At 40.6% G+C, this 21,000-nt stretch overlaps 1 protein-coding gene across 6 annotated transcripts in view; it reads left to right on the forward strand.

Moving 5' to 3' along the window:
* The window catches only part of Kiz (kizuna centrosomal protein), a 108,394-nt gene that overhangs the window by 56,374 nt on the left and 31,020 nt on the right, over nt 1–21,000 (forward strand). For all 6 annotated transcript variants that reach the window (XM_076570787.1, XM_006984479.4, XM_016002991.3 and 3 more), the window contains one exon: nt 14,297–14,378. In XM_076570787.1, coding sequence (XP_076426902.1) covers nt 14,297–14,378 — 82 coding nt within the window. The remainder of the gene's footprint in view (nt 1–14,296; nt 14,379–21,000) is intronic.

Below are 21,000 nucleotides of genomic sequence, written 5' to 3' on the forward strand. Positions count from 1 at the left end.
GAGCAATACTAGTTCCAGGCTGGTCTGGAATTGAATGCATGAAGCTAAAGGATATTAGAGAGCTTAAGGATATTTGAAAGTGAAAACAGTGTCGTGGTCCATTGAATCTTGGCGAAAGTTGAGTCTGAGTATTCCAAGAGAGTTGGGCCAGGCTGAGAGCTTTTTGAGGTTCAAGGAAACAACCAAAATTAAGTTCGTTTTATTTATTTATTTATGTATTTTTAACTTTCAGAGTTTGTGAGACAATGACTGGATCTGTTCATTCAGCCTCACAAAGGCAAGAGATTATATTTTAGAAGTGAAATAATTATAAAGAGAGAATATCTGCTCGTTTTGCTTTTATATATCTGTGCATATACACTAATTGAGAACAGAATATCCAGAAAAGAACCCATCTTTGATTTCTACTTAAAAGGAACTTCTAGTGTATGAGTTTGCCCAGCAAGTTTATTTTAAACTTATTTATTTATTTAAGAACAAAAACAGAAAACTTGGACAAAGCTTCTCAACAGGCTTTTGGTCTTTTTGCCTCTGTGAGGATGAATGAAGTTTAGTGCAGAAAAGCAGAAAGGCTGCCCAGAGCTCTTTCAGAGAATATGCTCGTTTTCCATCCCTCACCTCCCTTCTTGTGGAGAGCTGTGCTTACTTTTTTGTCCTCTGACAGAGACAGCTTAAGGGATGGAACACTGACTTTTTGGTTCATAATTTCAGGTCATCACGGTAGTCTGTAGCTGAACTCCTCAGGTCACGGTGAACAGGATGCAGAAAGGACCAGAAGTAAGGCCAGATTTTAACCCTTAAGGTCCACCCTTAGTGGCCTATGTCTCATAGCTAGATCCCAGAGCAGCACCACCTGTGAGGACATTTCACATTCAAACTGCATCAGGAACCATTCTACCTCAGTCCCGAAGCAGAGCACCCTCTTTCCTCATAGCTTTGCCTGCTAGTGGATGTGGAAGCTATGGCGGGTAAAGGGAGGAAAACCATGATTGGAGGAAGGGAGGCCAGGGCTCCTAGAACCCTCACCAGGAAGGAAGATAGGGCCAAACTCATGAGTGACGGAAATTTTCACCAGACACTGGGATAGGAAGACCAGTTGCCTTTCTCCTTCCTCTCTTACCTCTGTGGATGTTGGTTGTTCCTAAATAACTCACTCATCACTTGGTATCCCCTCTTGGAATGATGCCTTTTGTTGTTGTTCATTTGGAAATTGAGTTTCCTTCTTGAGGTGTTTGAATAAGAATGGCCCCCATAGGCTCATATATTTGAATGCTTCTTTACCTGGGAGAAGGATTAGGAGGTGTGGTCTTGTTGGAGTTGGTGTGGCCTCATTGAAGGAAGTTTGTCACTGGGGGCGGGCTTTGAGGTTTCAAAAGTCCACACCAGATCCTGGTGCTGGTTCGTTCTCTCTCTCTCTCTCTCTCTCTCTCTCTCTCTCTCTCTCTCTCTCTCTCTCTCTCTCTCTCTCTCTTCTCTCTCTCTCTCTCTCTTTCTCTCTCTCTCTTTCTGTGTTCTTTGGGATTGGGATATACCTCTCAGCTATGTTTTCAGCACTACTCCTGCCTGCTGCCAGGCTACCTGCCATGATGAGAATAAATTAAGGCTCTGAAACTGTAACCAAACCTCCAATTAAATGCTCTCTTTTATAAGAGTTGTTTTGGTCATGATGTCCCCTCATAGCAGTAGAACACTGGCTAAGACACTTCTCTCCCCGTCCCTCCACTCCTTCCAACTCCCCCTCAAGGTCCATTCCTCTTCCATTTCCCTTCAGAAAAGAGCAGGCCTCCCAGAGATGTCAACTACACATAACAAGTTACAATAAGACTAGGCACAAGCCCTCATATCAAGGCTGGACAAGGCAACCCAGTGGGAGGAAAAGGGTCATCCAAAGAGCAGGCAAAAGAGTCAGAGATACGCCCAACTCCCACTGTTAAAAGTCCCACAAGAACACCAAGCTATACAACCATAGCATATATGCAGGGATCTTGTGCAGACCCATGCAGGCAGGCTCTGTGATTGTCACTTCAGTCGCTGAAAGCCCCAGTGAGCCCTGCTTAGTTGATTCTGTGGGCCATGTTCTCACAGTGTCCTCTGGCTCCTACAGTCTTTCCTCTCCTCCTTCCTCAGGGTTCCCTGAGCTCTGCCTAATGTTTGGTTGTGGGTCTCTGCATCTGCTCCCATAAGCTGGATGGAGCCTCTCTGATGATGAGTGGGCAGGCACCAATCTGTTCTTCTGGCTGGCAAAACCTGCTCTTACCTAAAATTTTACTGTAGGTATAAACAAATATAGTGTTTTATGGTTATTTTGTCTTATTTAAAATACAGTAAAATATTATTTAAAACTTTAAACAAATAGCATTGTGTAGTTGAGCTCAACACTATGTATGACCATTTGAGACTGCTTTTTCCCCATGGAAAATAAAACTACCAGGCCAAGCATAGCTCACAGCAACTGAAACACAAAACTGAAGTCTTCCAAAAGGTAACACTCACAGAGACATGAAGAAGTCATCAGGCAGAGATGAGAAAAGGCTTCATTTCTGTAGCCCTTCACACAGGAGTTTAATATTTTCATTTCTAGCTGAAATGAAAAAATAGTACTTTTTTTCTTTTCTTCTATTAAAAAAATTATTCCTTAATTCATGTGTTCAGAACAGCCTGAATTGGCATTGTTTTTTTTCCAGTTGTCTCCAGGGATCTTGATTTTACCTCATAGCTCCTGATAGTTCATTCACCTGCCTGGTGACACCATTGACTCTGGGCTCCCCTTACTGCTCTGGAACTGGCTTACTTCTGGGGATCCTCCTCTTCCAGAAGAATAGGGCAGGTATTCTTGATGAAGTGACTACTTGATGAACCTTCCATGAGGAGCCAGGATCCAGATTCTGCCTGGGCAGCAAGAAGTTTGAGTACAGTAAGTCAGATTGGTCTGGAGTCTGGAAGGCTAGGGCAGCAGACCTCAGTGACACAGGACCTGATACAGGACCTGGCCCAGGACCCGACACAGGGACCAAGAAACCCAGGCTGAAAATTTGGAACTTGGCTGCAATTAGAGCACCAGTGTCATAGATGACAGTCAAGAGGGGCTTGAAGCCAGTGGCTCGTTTGTATTTCCTGTTCTGTAAAGACCTGCTTCAGAGTTGGGGTAGTCTGAGTCTGCACTTGTTCCTCACCCTCTAGCAGTCAGCCTGCATTATTCTTTATTTCTGTGAGATCAGGCATATGACCACCACATCCGTTCAGTAACATGCCTGAATACTCCACTAATTACCAACAAGCAGGTTAGCATATTGCTTAATAAGTGGTTTTATAAATAATCTTCATTTTCTTTTCTGTGTATATGTATTGGATATTCCCAACTCACAATGTGATTAGCTGCTTCTAAGCAGAAATACTATTTTGGCTTTAATACTTTCTCCCATATTAGTTCAGAATTATACTTCCCACCAGTACACATTTTATGAGGTAATAAGTACCCAGCCTTTTGGAGGTTTCTTGGTACAGTGAGTTAATGTAAAACAGTGACTAAATTGTTAGATTCTCCCAATGAGCAGAGACTCCCTTTACTCTTCTATACCTTCTAGTTCTTATTAAAACTCAGGAAACTTTACTGCAGTGGGATCTGAATGGAAAATAATAGTCATTTTCTGCATTTAGGAGTAGAAGATATAACCCACACTTTAGCCAGAAAATTACAATTTCTTAGCAGTGACAATTTAAATAAATTTCATAGGCTGTAGAGATCTGACTTTATAATGATTGACAATAAAAAATTAGCCTTTTCTGCTGTTAAGGTCATCAATATTCTCATCAGTCTTATAGAATGTGGAATGAGCTTGCCCAGCTGTGGATTTAAACACCATTAAAGTCATCAAAGGGCTAAAAGTTACTTCCTCTAGTGGATGTAAAACTGCTACAAATATACAAACAAGTTTTTCAAACTGCCCCATTTTACATCGTTGTAGAGAGACAGTATAGTTGCTGCATTTTTATGTCTCGATTATATTACAGATATATTTCAATAAACCACGGGAGAACCACCGGAGCCTCTAGAAACAGGCGGTCTGTGCTTAAATAAACATCTCGGGCGTACCTGTTTTATTTTATAGGCTCTGTAATCACAGTGACATTCTGAAGGAAGACCTTGAAGCTTACAGAACAGCTGTCCTTCACAACTTCCCAGACTTGAAGCTGGGGCAACAATGCAGAACAGGAAGTCAGGTATCTGGCAAGAAATGGCTGCTGTGATGAGGCATCCGTCTTGTTCCAGTGTATCAAAATCAAAAGATTGACAAGTGGTGAAACTAGTACACACTGCCCATGCCCTGTAGCCATCAGTTTAACCTTTTGATGGACAACCTCATCTATTTGTCTACAGATGTATTTGTTTCTTATTATTAGTGAACTTATGCTCAGTGCTTTCTTGTAGCAGTGTTTCTGAGATGACGTTTGTCCATAAATATACAGATGTTTACTTCGGTGGGCAGGGGAGGGAGGTGTAAGCTTTGACTGATGCACAGTCAGGTGAGCAGCCCAGGATTTATCCACCATAGCTACCAACAAGTCCTCAGCAGGTCTAAGCACTAGGTAGGTTCCCAGATTTCCAAGTTCACTCTAAATATAGACCCCTTAGTCTAAAGCTGTTTCTTGAAATGTGATCTCGGGACCAGCAGCATCAACAGGATCTGGGAACTTCTTTTGAAAAGGCTCACTATTCAGTTCTACCCTAGACCCAATGACTCAGGAACTCTGAGGGTGGGGCCCAGCCATCTCAGCCTAAATGAGCCCTTATTTAAAGCCCTCCAGTTTAAGAACTTTAAATGAGTGTAAAGCTGGGATGAGAGAGGGGCCTACTAGTTGGTTTCTAGATTGGCTGAAACTTGAGCCAAGATTTGTACACCTCTTTGCTGTGTCAGAAACCTATTCCACACCCTCCATCCACTTTTAGCTGGTCTCAGTTTCTCTTTATGGTCTTAGAAGTTCTGTAGCATCTGGACTGTTTGTGTTATAGATTCGTGTGTAACATGTGATATGTAGTAAGTACCTAATGCATTTGCCTAAGTGTTACTGATGTCACAACTCTGCTTTTGGGGTGAGGGCTGCTTATATTTCCTCTTAGACTATATCCTCACTGTTTACTGGTAGAGAACAAATAATTACACAAGAATTATCAGTGCTTGCTTGTTAAAGACCATCAATGGATACTATCTTAATTGCTTTCCTATTGTGATAATAGAAATGTTTTGTGAAACACTAGAACAAGGACAACTTCTATAAGGATGGCTTTATTTGGTACTTACATTTCCAGAGGGGTAGGAGCCCTCATGGCAGGGAGCACAGCAGCAGGCAGGGAGCAGGCAGGGAGCAGCAGCTAAGAGTTCATGGCCAGATCTACAGACAGTAGGAATGGTGAGACTTTGACACCTCAAAGCCCATGCCCAGTGACACACTTCCTCCATCAAGGCCACACCAAATAATCCTTCCCAGATAGTTCTATCATCTGGGGACCAAGTATTCAAGCATACAAGTGTATAGGGACCATTCTTATTCAAAGCATGAAAGGTGGGTGAACTAAGAGAGAGCAACCTTGTATCTATATGGTTTCCATCTAATGCTGTCTTCTCTCTGTCAGGGGTCACTTAGGATGTTTTATGTTAGTAAAATAACTAATAGGAAGAGAAGTTCATTTCCTTAGAGTAGAATTCAACTTACATCTAGTATACATGGGCTAGGTAGAAGTTGGGATTACCATCTCTTGACACAGAAAACTTCAGTGAATTAGGTGGCCCCAATTTATAATACTTCTACATTTCCATTTATGATCTCTGAACTAGAGGAGGCTGGAAGTGACCTTCCTGTTTGGTAGCTTTTCATCTTCTATCACATTTTTATCATGCAGAATAAAGCCAGCGGTCTTAAAATTCTACTTTACAAGGTGATGGGAAGGGCTTGTGGGATCTGTCTGAGCTTTGTGGGTTGTTTGGTGATTACAAGTTACAAGGCTCTTTAGCAAATCTTGTGGCTTTTTCTTACTGCCTTTTATATGTTTATATACTATTTGACATACCCACAGTTGTGATATGGAAAGTGTATTTGCATTTATAATAAATGATGCATCATGTAACTCTTAAACCTAACTGAGAATGTGGTGATAAGATGGGTCTATATTGACTACACTAAGGATTGTTCATCTATAAAAGAGCATTGATTTCCATTATGAAAAATTTCATTTCATATGGCCTTCAAACTGCAGTTATATATACATCAACCCTCCATAAGATGTGATCCTTTATGACCAACACAAATTGTAAAATTAATAGTCTTCAAGACTTTTCTTTGCTGTGATTGATCATTTATAAAAAACAGATGAAGTCAGAAGGGCCTGCTGTTGACACTATGCTCTGTTACAGTTAGAGTTGCTGTGTATGTTGTCACCAGAGATGCTTTTTTAAAACACTGATTGTCACCGGCTCATTCTCTAGCCTTGGAAAAAAGTGAAGTGTTTGTGGCCTGTGGGAGACAAGCAGTCAGATACTGAAACACAGATTCTTTTGATGAATTTGAACCATCAGGCTTCCCTCTGCCTTCCTTGCTCTGACCTTGCTGCACCCCTTAGCACCCAAGAGTTCTAGCAGGGAACGTCCAAGAATGAAGTACTCCTCTGTGATCTTCCCAGGGTCCAAATAGTCAGCAGGCCAGTTTGATGAGCATTCCAGAAATTCAGATTTGGAGAGAATGGTTTACTTCTGTTGTCCAACAGTTAATGACTCAAATCTCATAGATTTCTAAGGCAGGAAGTCACAGGGCTTAGCAAGGTATGAAACTCTTAAAGCCTATTGAATAGATGAAGTTGCTATGGCTGTGCCCTGCCTTGCTCCTGGCAAACATGGCACTCATAAATGTCTTTTAGTCCTGCCATAAAGTAGGACACATACCCTAGAACATACTCCAGAAGATAGTGTGAAGATTTGGAATCCTACTCACCAAATGAAACAAATTAAAAAGAAGAAGAAAAACAGATGAAACCACTGCTTTCATCATGGTTGGTTTCTGTTAAGCCAAGGATTGATTTTATGTTATGTCAAGAGCTTCATATGCAAAACTTAGCGTTAGTAGGTAGAGGACCATGTTCTTATTTTAGACAAATATGAATTAATATGATTCACATCATTTGAATTTTGAATTGTTTAAATTTTTTTAATAAAACACTTTAAGGAGTTTTATCATATATGAAAATATAGTAAGACTTCTATCATTTGTTGTATTTTCTCCAGGTGCAGCTAACTCTCTCTCTTAGTATCTACTTTCAAATATAATTCTTCTTTTAAGCTCAGGGAATGAGCTTTACATTACTTGTAAAGAATGCAAAATTTTCTTTGTTTTATTCTACTTAGATTCAGAATATAACACAGGCTAGTTATTACTGTGCATTTAAAACATTGGTCTAATTGTCAATCTGTAGTAAGTCAGTTGTAGTTAAGGAAAAGCTGATATATATTTGTTCGGACATCAAACTTTCTTTATTCTCCATGGTGTTGATGTTTCAATTTTCACAATACATACTAAATAAAACTCCTTTCAATTCTTTGTACTACTTTGCAAATTTTCACACTTAGCATGTTCATGTAGAGACACGGGAAAGACTCTATTCAAGGACAGCTGTGGCTCGTGCACTCCTTGCCCCAGGTGTCCTGAAACAAATCTGCAGGAAAGCTCGACAGTTAGATTAGCTTTTCACAAGTCAAATCTCAGATGCTGTTTGGCCCTGCACAACCCAGTTAATTGGCTTTGTCTTTTTGTAACAAATAAATACATTATTAAATAATTAATAAATAAATGCAAGGAACTTTAACTAGGCTAGCCTCAGGGAGGCTGCAACTGGCTTGGAGTAACAGTAACCAACATCTCACACCTTGGCTTTGCTTCTGTGGAAAATCATATGGTGTAGTCATCAGAGAAAGCATTCTCTCATAATTTAATTTACCTAATTGTAAATGTAGTTCACTCTATTAAACTTGCTTTTAGCTAGAAATGATTGACTTACTTGTTAAAACAAAGATACTTCATGAGTGGCCTAGAATTTGTAGATGACAAGTCAGTGCATTTTCCAGTAGGAAAATCTAGTAAGAAACAGAAGTAAAGGTTGCTTCATTTCATAGAGTCAGGAAAGGGGCATCATTGAGTTGTGATAGGAACCGCATTGCCAACGGTGCTTTCTGCCAAATGAGTGGGAAGTCTTAGAATCAGTCTTGGGAGTTTTAAATGGATTCTAAGAACTCACCCCATTTTATGCCAGTTTTGAAGATTCTGGGCCAGGCGTGTTGGCGCACACCTTTAATGCCAGCACTCAGGAAGCAGAGCAGGTAGATTCTGTAAGTTTGAGGCCAGTCTGGTCTACATAGTGCATTCTAGATCAACCAAGATGAAATGATGAGACTATCTCAAAACAAAACAAAAATAACAACAAAAATTCTGAATTAAACCTTGAATTTCCCTTCTTCTACATTTTATCATGAAAGTTTTCAAATACAGCCAGACATGGTAGCATATACCTGTAATCCCAGGACTTGGGAGACTGATGCAGGAAATTTGATGTAGTTCAGGCCAACCTGGACTACATAATGAGATACTAGAGAAAAAGGGAAAGGGGGGTAGGGGAGGAAGCAGAGAGGGAGACTATGAACATGAATTAGAGAAAATTAGAACAAAATAAAAAAGAAAGCCCACTCTGGGAAGCCAAGCTGGTCTCAGGAGACTAGGAGGCTCTTCTGTGTCTTAGTGTGCACAGTGCCTCTGGCTAGATAGGAAAAACCCCAAGTCACAACTGCACAGTGTTCCATGTGGAAGTCTTGTCCAAACCACAGGCCATAGACTATGGTGAAACCCACTAGGTCTCTAGAAAAGGGACCAGCAGTGACAGGGGTTACCGGTGCTATGACCTAAGGAATGCCAGCAGAGAGTTCGCTTACAGCCTTTCAGGTCCTAGAGACGGAAAGACGCCTCTAGTTACGATGCCCACTGCCCAGCCTATGTACCCTACCCTGTGATTTAGGGGCCAAGAACACAAAGATCAGCAGAGGAAGTATAGTACCACAGAGGTTCTGACACATAGCCAGAAAAGGAAAAGCAAGATGGCTAGAAATAGTCCGTGTCTGTACTCAGGTCAGTGATCCCATAGACCAGATACCATTTAATAGCTAATGTGAATGCTGTAGGTTACTTTGTTCTGTGCATTTCTCTCAATACAGTTTTTTTTTTCATAATACTTTTACTGATTATTTGGGAATTTCATATCATGAACCCTGAGCACACTCACTTCCCAGTCCTCCCAATTCTGCCCAATTCCCCCACCCTTGGGATATTTCCCCCTCAAAAAAAGAAGAAAAAGAAAAGTCCAATTTGTGTTGCCCATATACCCACTGGAGCATGGCTAAACTCTCAGTGGCCAGCCCCTTTAAGAAAACTGAGTCCTTCCCTACCTACACCTCCTACCAAAAGGCGTCAGCTGTGAAGAGCTACGTTTTAGCATCTTTATCACAATTTTAAAGAGTTTGATGGCTTTCTGTCTAGGCTATTATTTTTTGGAGGGTGGGTGGGAGTAGAACTTGTCACAGAAACCTGTGTACCTCCTTCTCAACTATGAGTCTGCAGTCATCAGTACCATGGCAGAAGTAGCTTCCTTGCCCTTTACAGTTAGCAGGAACATGGATCATGAACTTATACATAGTTTCTCATGACAGCATGGACCACGAACATCCACATGGTCTCTAGTGGCAGTACAGACCACGGACATCGATACAGCCTTCTGTTGCTGCATGGGCTGGACAGCATGGACCCCATCATAGCCCTCAGCAGCAGCACAGGCCAAGGACATCAGCATGATCTCAGATGGCAGTACAGGCCACTTACATCAATATGGCTTTATGCTGTAGCATAGACCACAGACATTGCATGACCTTCAATGATAACATGAGCCTTGGATATCAACACAGCCCCTGGCTACAGTAGGACCGTGGACCTAGACATGGTCCTTCGTGACAGCACAGACCTCGGATGTCAACATGGCCTCATCTGGCTGCACAGGTTACTTACATCAACATGGTAACTTGGGCCAGGGGCATCAACAGGGCTCCTAGCTGCTGTAGACCCATGGACATCCTCATGAACCCCTGGCTTCAACATGGCCTGAGGCAGTGAACCACAGATTCCAAAGTGACCTCCAGTGGCAGCATGGACCATAGAGGTCGTTTGAGGAGGTCCAATCCAGAAAATGAACCTTTCTTCATTTGGACATCCTGTTGTTGCTAAGAACCAGGGCGATGGTGCAGCTGGGCAGTGTGTTCAGGGGAGCTAAGTTGTACTGCAAGCTCCAGCCTGCTGCATACCACCCTGTTGGCCATACATGGCAAGGACATGTTCCCCTGTCCACCGCAGCCTTCTATCAGACCTATCGCCTTCATTGAGTCTCTAGTTTTGCCTCTCTCCACCATTCACTCACTGCTCCTCTACCTTTCCCAACTCTCCATCAAATATTTGTTCTTCGTAGTGGCATTGGAAACTACAGTGTGTCACATTGTGTGTATATATGTTTGCCCAGACAGCTTTGTATGCAAATATTCATTGCAATGAGTCATTGGTCTGATTCAAGGTTTCTAGTTTCTGAAGCCCTATAAATACTGCACTATTGCCAAGACTTGTCGTGGATATCCTGCTATTGCCCAGAGTCAGGGTAATGTTGCAGCCATGCAGGGCATCCAGGAACAGGTTCTGTGTGAGGTCCTGGCTGCTGCATACCTCCCTGCCTTCTATGTCTACATCCCTGAGGCTCACCAGGCTTGACCCCTGTGCTTGTAGCCTGCAGGATGTAGTCAAAATTGTCCTCAACACTAATTATAGGTACTTCAGTACCCTACCCTTACCAATAGACAGGCCATATAGACCAGAAAAATTAACAAAGATGTGGCTCAGTGGCTCTTTCTGCTATTCTAGACAATCTAACTTAGGTGTTCTCAGTTCCCACATGGTGGCTCACAGCCATCTGTAACTCTAGTTCCAGAGGATCTGACACCTCTGGCCTCATAAGTACCTGTACATGCATGCACGTTCATGAACACACCCAAAATTAATTTTTCTGATCTTTGAAAATTTAGCAAATAGATAGCATAGCTAAATGATATTATATATCAAATGACTTAACAGAACTCTTTATAGCATCCCATTCTGATACTGTAGAATACAGCAGCCCATAAAACTGAAGACATTGGCAAACACAAAGCAATTCTTAACAAATACAAGCAAATCAAAATAATTTCATGGAGTCTGTTTGATCCAAAAATGTACATTGGAGAAAAGACAGCTGCTTCAACAAATGGTTCTAGAAAACTGGATATCTGTACATAGACAGTGAAACCTGAGTCCTCTCTCTCACCATAAAGAAAAAAAATCAATTTAAGTGTTTCAGTGTAACACCTGAAAGTCGGAAACTGTTAGAGAAAACTAGATAGGGAGGGGAAAGCTCAAGGTGTAGGCCAAAGCAAGGACTCTCTGAAAAGGACACCCGTGACTCAGTAATGTTACTGCATGAACCAAAAAAGCTACATACCAAAGGAAATTATCAAGTAAAGAAGTATCTGCAGAACAGGAGAAACTTTGCTGGCTATCAACTGACCGAGTTAACATTTAAGATATGTAAAGAACTCCAGAGAACTGCTTAAAAAAACAGTCATTAAAAACACAATAGAAGGTTCTCAAAAGATGAAGTACAGAGGGCCAGTACACACATGAAGAACAGTTCAGCATATTTAGCCATTAGGGAAATGCAATTAAAACTATACTGAGCATCCATCTAACCCAGTGAGATTGGCTGTCACTAAGCAAACAACAAATGCAAGGATGTAGGGCATGGGGAAGGTTGGAAGGAGGAACTCTTATACTACTGGTAGAAATGAAAATTGGTCCAGCCACTATGGAAATCATTATGGAAGTTCCTCAAAACACTAGAGATAGAACTACCGTAGGGCCCTGTTACACCATTCCTGGGTATGTGGCAAGGACTCTTGTCAGCATACCACACAGACGCTTGCGTGTGAATGTTCGCTGCAGCACTTCATAGTCGCTGTTATGAAATCAGCATAGGTGTCTGACAACAGATAATGGATAAACGAAATGTAATATATATGCAGTGGAGTTTTATTCCACCATAAAGAATGAAATGATTATGTTCTTTGATGGGAAATAAATACAGGTGGCGATCATCTTATTACTCAAAATAGCCAGACTCAGAAAAATAGTAATGCTTTCTCTCATTTCTGGATCCACTACTGCATCCTAGATTATTTATAGCTACTTCAAATAATACCTCCTCCACATCCCAATGTGTGTGTGTGTGTGTGTGTGTGTGTGTGTGTGTGTGTATGTGTATGTGTGTAGTCCAAAAGGTTTTTTAAATTTTGTTTATATTTACTTTTAAATGAACCCATGGGTTTTTATGAATTTATTGTGTTTTTAGTGCATTGCAGTCAGTATCCCTTTTGCTGCTCAAGTTCTCCCTCCGTCAGCTTGTGGGAACCCCTTCAGAACAGGCTGAGTCTTTTGACACTCCTCAGTGATTGTTGGGAACATCCTTAGTTTCTGTTACTGCATGATGGTTTGGGTTATCTGATGAGTTTCTTGCAACCAGACTGAAAGAGAGCCTCTCTTTAAGAAGCTGCCTTTTAGTATAGCAACTGGTGCTGTTGCAGCTCACATTTCCTCCTTAACTCTTCCATGATAGTACCTTAATTATTATTATTTTTTATTATTTTATTTTATTTTACAATATAATTTAATTCTACATATCAGCCACAGCTTCCCTTGTTCTCCCCCCTCCCACCGCTCTCCCCTTCCCCCCAGCGCATCCCCCATTCCCATCTCCCCCAGGGCAAAGACTCCCCCGAGGATTGAGATCAACCTAGTAAGTAGACTCAGTCCAGGCAGGTCCTGTCCCCTCCTCCCAGGCTGAGCCAAGTGTTCCTGCATAGGCCCCAGGTTTTAAACAGCCAGCTCATGCACTGAGCATAGGACCCAGTCCCACTGCCTGGATGCCTCCCAAACAGATTAAGCCAATCAACTGTCTCACCTATTCAGAGGGCCAGTACCTTAATTATTTTAATTGTAAGTAAGTCATAATAAAAATGTCACGAAAAGCTGTTGTTGAGATGGAGATGTGACTGATGTCATTTACAGATTATATCATACTTCTAGGGTATGTGGCTGTGCTTTAGAATTATACAGTGAGTCTTAAAATATACTGTGTCTAGGTTGCAGTATAGACCATTTTGTGAGACTCAGTAGGATTGGCGTTAGGTAACTAGACTTGCAAAGCTTTTGGCTATTTTTATGTGCAGTCCAAGTTGAGAATGCTTGTTAGCAATGAAATCATAACTTTTTTTTTTTTTTAAAGGGGCTTGGAAAGATAACTTAATGGGATCAGGTAAAGATATATGTGGATCCTGGGGACACACCAGAGAGCCAGTCTAGCTGGAACAGCAAGTTCCAGATTCATTGAGAGACCTCGCCTCAAAAATTAGCATGGAGAGTAATAAAAGACAACCAATGGCCAATGACCTCCACATGTGCACACACAAGTGAGCACAACCGGACATAAGACACACCCACACACCCACACACACCCACACATACCCCACAGGGGGATTTGGACACAGTTTTTTTTTTTTTTTTTTTCTCAAATATGTTAGGTTTCAGACTTTTCTTGATAAATGTTCTAGTAACTTGACTTTAAAGCCTTTAAAAATATGGAAATCGGGCCAGGCAGTGGTGGCCCACGCCTTTAATCCCAGCACTGGGGGGGGGGGGGGGTGAGAGCCAGGTGGATCTCTGAGTTCCAGGCCAGCCTGGTCTACAGAGTGAGTTCCAGGACAGGCACCAAAAACTACACAGAGAAACCCTGTCTTGAAAATTAAAAAAAAATAAAAAATGAAATCATAGCTGGGATGTAGTGGCACACACCTATAATCCCAGCACTCAAGAAGTAGAGGCAGGTGGATCTCTGTGAGTTCAAGGCCAGTCTGATCTACAAAGAGTTCCAGAACAGGTAAAGCTGTTACACAGAGAAATCTTGTCTTGAAAAACCAAGACAAAAAACAAGAACAAAAATATGGGAATCTTCTAATTCACCCATTTCAACATATTTAAAGATCTACAGTGTGTCTCCCATTTCTGATTATGGGAATCTTCTAATTCACCCGTTTCAACATGTTTACAGATCTACAGTGTGTCTCCCATTTCTGTTTTACAGATCTGAACAAGTACCAGATTGGCACTTACTGAAGACACAAGGACAGTGTATGAAGGAACGTGATAATTCTTCTAAAGAAGAGGTACGTAGTGAGGCTGTTTTCTTAGTCATAACCAAGGGCTAGGGTTAGTGGTAACTTTTATTTAGATAAGTTCCAAGAGTATACAAGCTATTTGTTTGGGGAAATAGTATATTCCGAACGATAAACATATTTGAAAAAATGGTAACAGTGGTAAGGGAGGTTTCATGAACTTTCTGATCTTCGACCTTTTACATGTTTTGTAGAAGGACCTAACTGACTTAATGCTAATTCCCAGAGGTAGCTTAAGTATATCTACCATAACATTTTCAGAGTTTAGAAGCATCTGTAACATTCTGGTTTTCTGTCTGTATGCCATACTTTAAAATATTATAAAGTCATTAATGTTAAGCCAAAATTATGTTTTTGATCCATATTATACACAAGTACTAGACCAGATCCATTGGAAGAAAAGAAATATGTGCAATGCAACCCTCTCCTTTTGAGGGCTGGTTACCAGGATGCACATAATAAAATGGCAAAGATGTGTGCCTTCAGAAAGGGAGCCGAGCTACCTGGAGAAGCAGTGAAGATGAGCTTTTGATGGAAGGAGTATAGGAACATGTAAGGTGTGACCCTTTAGAAATTAGCTTTTGACAAAATAAGACTGGAGAAGATGTTTGGGGTGACAGGGAAGAGTTGTAGGAACCAATGAACAGACGAGGAAACCCAACACACATGAGGCAGTAGAACCATTCTTTTTTTTTTTTTTTGTAAGATTTATTTTATTTTTAATTGTTTGTATGTGCAAGTGAATGCAGGTACTTGCGGAAGCCAGAAGAGGGTTCCATATCTCCTGGTGTTTGGAACACTGCTGCAGGCCTTTGAGCAGGGCTAAGATGGTTTTTCCCTAAAAATTGGAGTAAACAAGCAGTTTCTCAAACATGTAGATGTAGCTGAAGAAATTTACAATTCCAAGGAACAGTGTTAGTACCAAAATGATGGCATGTCCATAAGCTTCAATACAAAATGCTTTTGTAGTTTCTGAAGCTGTTCTGTGTGTGTGTGTGTGTGTGTGTGTACGTGTGTACACGCGCGCACAAGTGTATGTGATGCTGGGAATTGAACCCAGAGTCTTGTTCATGTTAAACACATGTTTTTCATTACTCTATACCCCGCCCCCAGCCCTCTTCCTCCTTCCATGATTAGCTAAATAGAGTATTGGAGTTGTGTCTGTATTGAAACAGGATAGATATTTAGTAGATACAATGGGTTCAATATCTCTCTCTAGAGAAAATCTTAAAGTTAAGTAATTTTGAAAATTTAAGAATGCTCCATTAGGAAATGTAAAGTCTATTGAAGCCCAGAAGTATTTCCCTGATCTCTTGGGGAAATGGCTAATTAAACAGCACATGTAAATGATGTTTACCTGTGGGTCCCTGTTCTGTCAGCTGCAGTCAGTCCCTTCTCTTGAGTAAACACATGACCAAAGCCATAGAAATCCACTGTCCCCTAGAGACCAGATAAGATCTGTCAGCACCCGCAGAACCTCATAGGCAATTACATAATTGAGCTGCATGCTTTTAATTCAGAGGAATTTGTAATTACTTTATGTGGGGGGAAAATGAGTTGGGAGTGTCATTAAAATACAAAGTGGCTTAATACTTTTCTCCCAAGTGATGTCTGTTTCCACATGGGAGAACTTTGACACAGAGGAACAACTTACTGATGTCACTCAGAATTGGTCTGGTCCTGCCCCCACACAGATTTTATTTACCAGAAGACATGTTCCCTAAATGATGGATTGTTTTCTGATGTCTCCTACATATTTATTTCCCGGCTCTTGTGATTTTTTTTTCTCCATTTTTTAAATGCTGCATAAATAAAATCCCTTGCTTTGACTCGGATATAACTGGTACTGGTGCATGTGTTTTTCCTCAAACACTGAAAATTATTTCTCCATAACCAAGAGGAAGGCTTTTGAGGAAGTGGTAGTTAAATCTGGGAGCTGTCATCCGCTGCCGTTGCGCCTCAGTGGCTGTGTGAGTGGCACTGTTTGCATAGAGAAGAGAATCGAATTCTGCTAAGTGCGTTCACACTTAGTTTCTCTGTGGATTCATGTTGTCCTCATAAAAATCCGATTCTTTAGAGGCGTGTGTGATTTCTTTGAATAAACAAGCAGAAAAATAAAACAACTTTGAAATGTCAAACAGAAAAGTGCCTATATTGTTACTGTCCATAAATAATACTATTGACATGAGGTATGGCCTTTATATTTAAAGTGTTTACAAATAGGACCAGGAGTATTATAACTCAGTGGTAGAGCCATTGCCTAGCACACTCAGGGTCTGGTTTCACTTCCCAGTCTCTGTCTCTGTCTCTGTCTCTGTCTCTCTCTCTCTCTCTCTCTCTCTCTCTCTCTCTCTCTCTCTCTCACACACACACACACACACACACACACACACACACACACACACTCATGCACACATGCATGTGTTGCACTGTCTGGGTATGAATCTCCTTTTCCTATTTGCCACAAAGTGAACTTTCTTTAATAGCATCACATAGTCTTCTGTTTTGTTTCATTTTGAACGGCTTTACATAGTTCTTGTCACTATACTCAGTCCCTTGTCCACTATACACAGTCCTTGTTGTCTATACACAGTCGCTGTTCACTTTACATAGTCTTTGTCCACTTTACACGGTCCCCTGACCACAAAATACAGTTCTTGTCCACTATACACAGTCCTTATCCACTATACATAGTCTCTGTCCACTATACACAGTCCCTGTCCACTATACACAGTCGCTCTTCACTTAACACACTCTCTGTGCACTTTACACAGTTCCCTATTCACTTTACACAATTCCCTATCCACTTTACACAGTCCCCTGCCCACTATACACAGTCCCTGTCCACTTTACACAATTCCCTGTCCACTTTACAGTCACCTGCCCACTATACACAGTCCCTGTCCACTTTACACAATTCCCTGTCCACTTTACAGTCACCTGCCCACTATACACAGTCCCTGTCCACTTTACACAGTCACCTGCCCACAAAATACAGTCCTTGTCCACTATACACAGTCCCTGTCTACTATACACAGTCCCTGTCCACTTTACATAGTCCCTATCCACTATACACAGTCCCTGTCTACTTTACACAGTCCTCTGTTTTCTTTTAGTTCCTGTTGAACATTTAAATTTATTCTTTTCCCCCCACTAAGGAAGGTTCATAGAATATCTATACAATTCAAGTTTTTAAATATTAATTAGAATGAACTCCTATGTATAAAAGGTATATATATATATATATATGATGAATATATATATATATATATATATATATATATATTCATCTTTTAGATTTTTGCTATGCATTACCAGATCTTAACTCTGGAAGGATCATGAAGTTAAAAATAATGGATGAATAAAGTATTTACTTGAGTTCTTTCTAAAATTAAATAATCAGCTCCTGTTGGGGAACCATTTTTAGAGGTGAAAATGATGATCTATTTCTGTTGTGTACACTTGACCTTCTTGCTACGATGTGGTCAGCCCTTTTCCTACTTGCTCATTGTTCACTTTTCTACTAGGTGAATAATGGTTTTTCCTTATTGATTTATAAGAAGTTTTAAAATATAAGTTTATACATTTTGTTCCAATATTTTTGGTAGCTTGATCTTTGCTTTTCATTAAGGGTATTTTAGATATGATGTCTTTTTTACTAATAGTTTCATCTATCTAATTATATGTATTTAAAAATAGTAATTGATAAACTTGGGGATATGCATCAAGAGTCATGACTTTTTTAGTTCCACACATAACAGGATCCATATTTAAACTGAACTCTGATTAAATTTTAGAAGAATTGAGCCAGTAAGTTTAGGAATACTACTCAGTGAAACTCAGAAAACTTTATATACCATTAGCTCTGAAGTATGGAAGTGTCAGTACCAGTCATTTTACAGATGATGTGTGCCCTGGCATTTCATTTCCAAACCCTGTCTTCTGGCCCTAGGAAGACCAGGGACCCACTTGATGGTATTGACTAAGTCTTTAGACTGCTGAGAGCAGTGGCCCACTCCCCAGTTTCCTTCATGGACTCCATAGTATCTAAATAAAAGAGAGCTTTTTTTAGTAGCAGACAAGCTTAAACCTGTGCATGGTCTTTTCATAAGCATGACCAATGGAAAAGAAAGGCCAATGCAAAACTTGTTTTAGAAGGCGAGTCTCCAGACTGCAGAGCCCATTTAATCCTAGTGTGAGATGTGCAAGACAGCTTGTTGTTCTAACTCTGCTCTGGGCCTTTGCTCCTTTGCACTGATGAGAGTGTCTCCTCACTAATAGATAAGTTCCTTTGAATTGGGAATTCCTCAGAAAGTGCACATTTCTGGAACATCTGCCAAAGACATGCCTTAAGAATGTGTTACAGAGCTAGGAGCCGGCTCAGTTAGTAAAGACAACCCACATTTCATCTCCAGAACCCATGTCAAAACAAAACAAAACAAACAAACAAACAAAAACAATTGGAGAATGAGGCTGTACACTTGCAGTCTTGGGTGGTGAGATATGTGGATCCCTGGGACTGCTGATAACCACTCCAGTCTACTTAGCAAACTCTACCAAAAAAAAAATACACAAAGTTTGAGGAATGACCCAGGTTGTCTTCTGATGTACATGTGCACGTACATTACACTTGTGCATGCATGTGTGTGCATACACACACACTGTATTGCAGATATTTTTGATGACTCAGCAGATGTTTTTAATTAGAAAGCTTTTGACTGGCCCTTTGCTGAGGTCTGACATTTGTCTCTGTCAGTTTATCATTCCCTACTTTTTAGGGGCTTGACCCTGGGCAGGCCTACCACTGTCTCTGTTATCTCCATGATCTGGTAGAGTTATACCATCTATTTTCATGTTACAGTTTGACCATGCACCTAAATTTCCATAGATAGAAGACACTCATTTTTGAGAAATTATTATTTACAAAATTGTCTTCAAAGATCAGTTCTTGAACATGAAAAAAAAAAGCTAAGAAATCTTAGAGATGAATAGTGAGTAATGAAGGTAAATGAGATAAAATATACAAAGTAAATTAAACCAGCCATGCAGTATGTCTACCACACTGTGTGAAAAAGAGGTCTACACAGTGGCAGTGGTGTTTTTATCAAGCACATGAGGACTTACTGGACAGATGTTTGTAGTATTATTATAGAATTTTATTCTATATTCTTTTGAAGCCCAATTCAAACTCAGCTCAAACAAAGGAAAGTTGTGTTTTAAATCTATACCAAAGCAGATCGATGTGTGTCATCCTTGGAGGTGTCTAAACTCTACATGAGCAGCAGGGAGACCAGTTCTCCAAAGCAGAGTTTATTTGGGTCTAGAGGGGCTTGCAGCCCTGGCATGCTGTGGTAGACTACAGATGCTTCTGAACGGATTAGGGCAAAAGGAAGTTTTAAAAGAGAAGTTTTTGAGAAAAAAAAAAAAAAAGAAAGGAAAAATGGCAGAATCTACTTTAGCTATCTTGAAATAAAGACCATTGGTAATAAGAGCTTGTGGTTGGCTCATTGGTGGAGACAGCCATTGTTAATCAAGTGATCTTGTGGAAGCAGCTTAGCTGGAATATTGAGGTAGTTAATCTATAATACTGCAGTTTTGAGGAGTTCTTTGCATAGACCCTGTTACAGGCATATGTGCAAGAGGGTTTGTCTTTCATGGTTTCTTTTCTTCATTTTGTTGACATAATGACTCCACTTTGATCCAAAACAGTGTCGCCATTCAGGGGAGGAAAGATGTTATTAAGGTGCTTATTTTAAATTGTGTGAAAACCTATTAATCTTTACAGTCTGCAAATTCCATTGTAAGATGCACCAAAACTTCAATAATTTGGTTGTTTAAAATGTATATTTAACCTTAGCAATTTGGTTTTTAAACATATACAGTATTCTTAAGAGATTAAAAATTATTATCAATTATATTACATATTATAATTTAGAAATACACACTCAAAGTTCTATTAGAATTTATAGATTATTTTAAGCCTGAGAAAATAAAAAGTTACAGATTTCACTGCAAGATTTCTAAGGTGAGGTTTGTTTTTTATTCATACTTTAAGATGCTTTGTTTATATCTAGGATTTCTGGGCACAGGCAGCTAGAACCAGGATGGGTCTAAAAAGCACCATGGGCAGTGTAAGGAATGCAGTTCAAGAGGCTTTCTTCCTTTCAGACCTAAGGAGCATACACAGTGAAGAGGTGTATATAGGCTGCTGGGCTGTCAGAATGACAGCTAATGATAGGAGCCCTTCTGGGCCCAGCTTCAGGGGCAAGGCTCCATGTCTGCACCCCAGCCTGCAGAGAAGTCCTGAGCAGTTCATCTACGTAGACTTGTCAGAAGGACAGTAAGACCCAGGGACAGTTCATACAAATAGAGGCAAAGACCTAGTGATGAGCACTGCAGCACAAGGTCCCGGCTCCAAGGCCGAGAATTACAACTCCTTAACACACCACCCCAGACCAGTTTCCCTAGCTTCTGTCATAAGTCCTGGGTCCAGGAGATCAGCCAGCCCAAAGGAAGTCAGAAGGAAAGAGCCTTGCAGTGATGTTAGAGCCAAAGGCAATGGTCTTGAAGGCGAGCTGAGCTGAATGCTCAGGGCTGGGTCTCCCATGTTCTG

Source organism: Peromyscus maniculatus, chromosome 4, assembly GCF_049852395.1.
Source record: "Peromyscus maniculatus bairdii isolate BWxNUB_F1_BW_parent chromosome 4, HU_Pman_BW_mat_3.1, whole genome shotgun sequence".
Taxonomy (NCBI): Eukaryota; Metazoa; Chordata; class Mammalia; order Rodentia; family Cricetidae; genus Peromyscus; species Peromyscus maniculatus.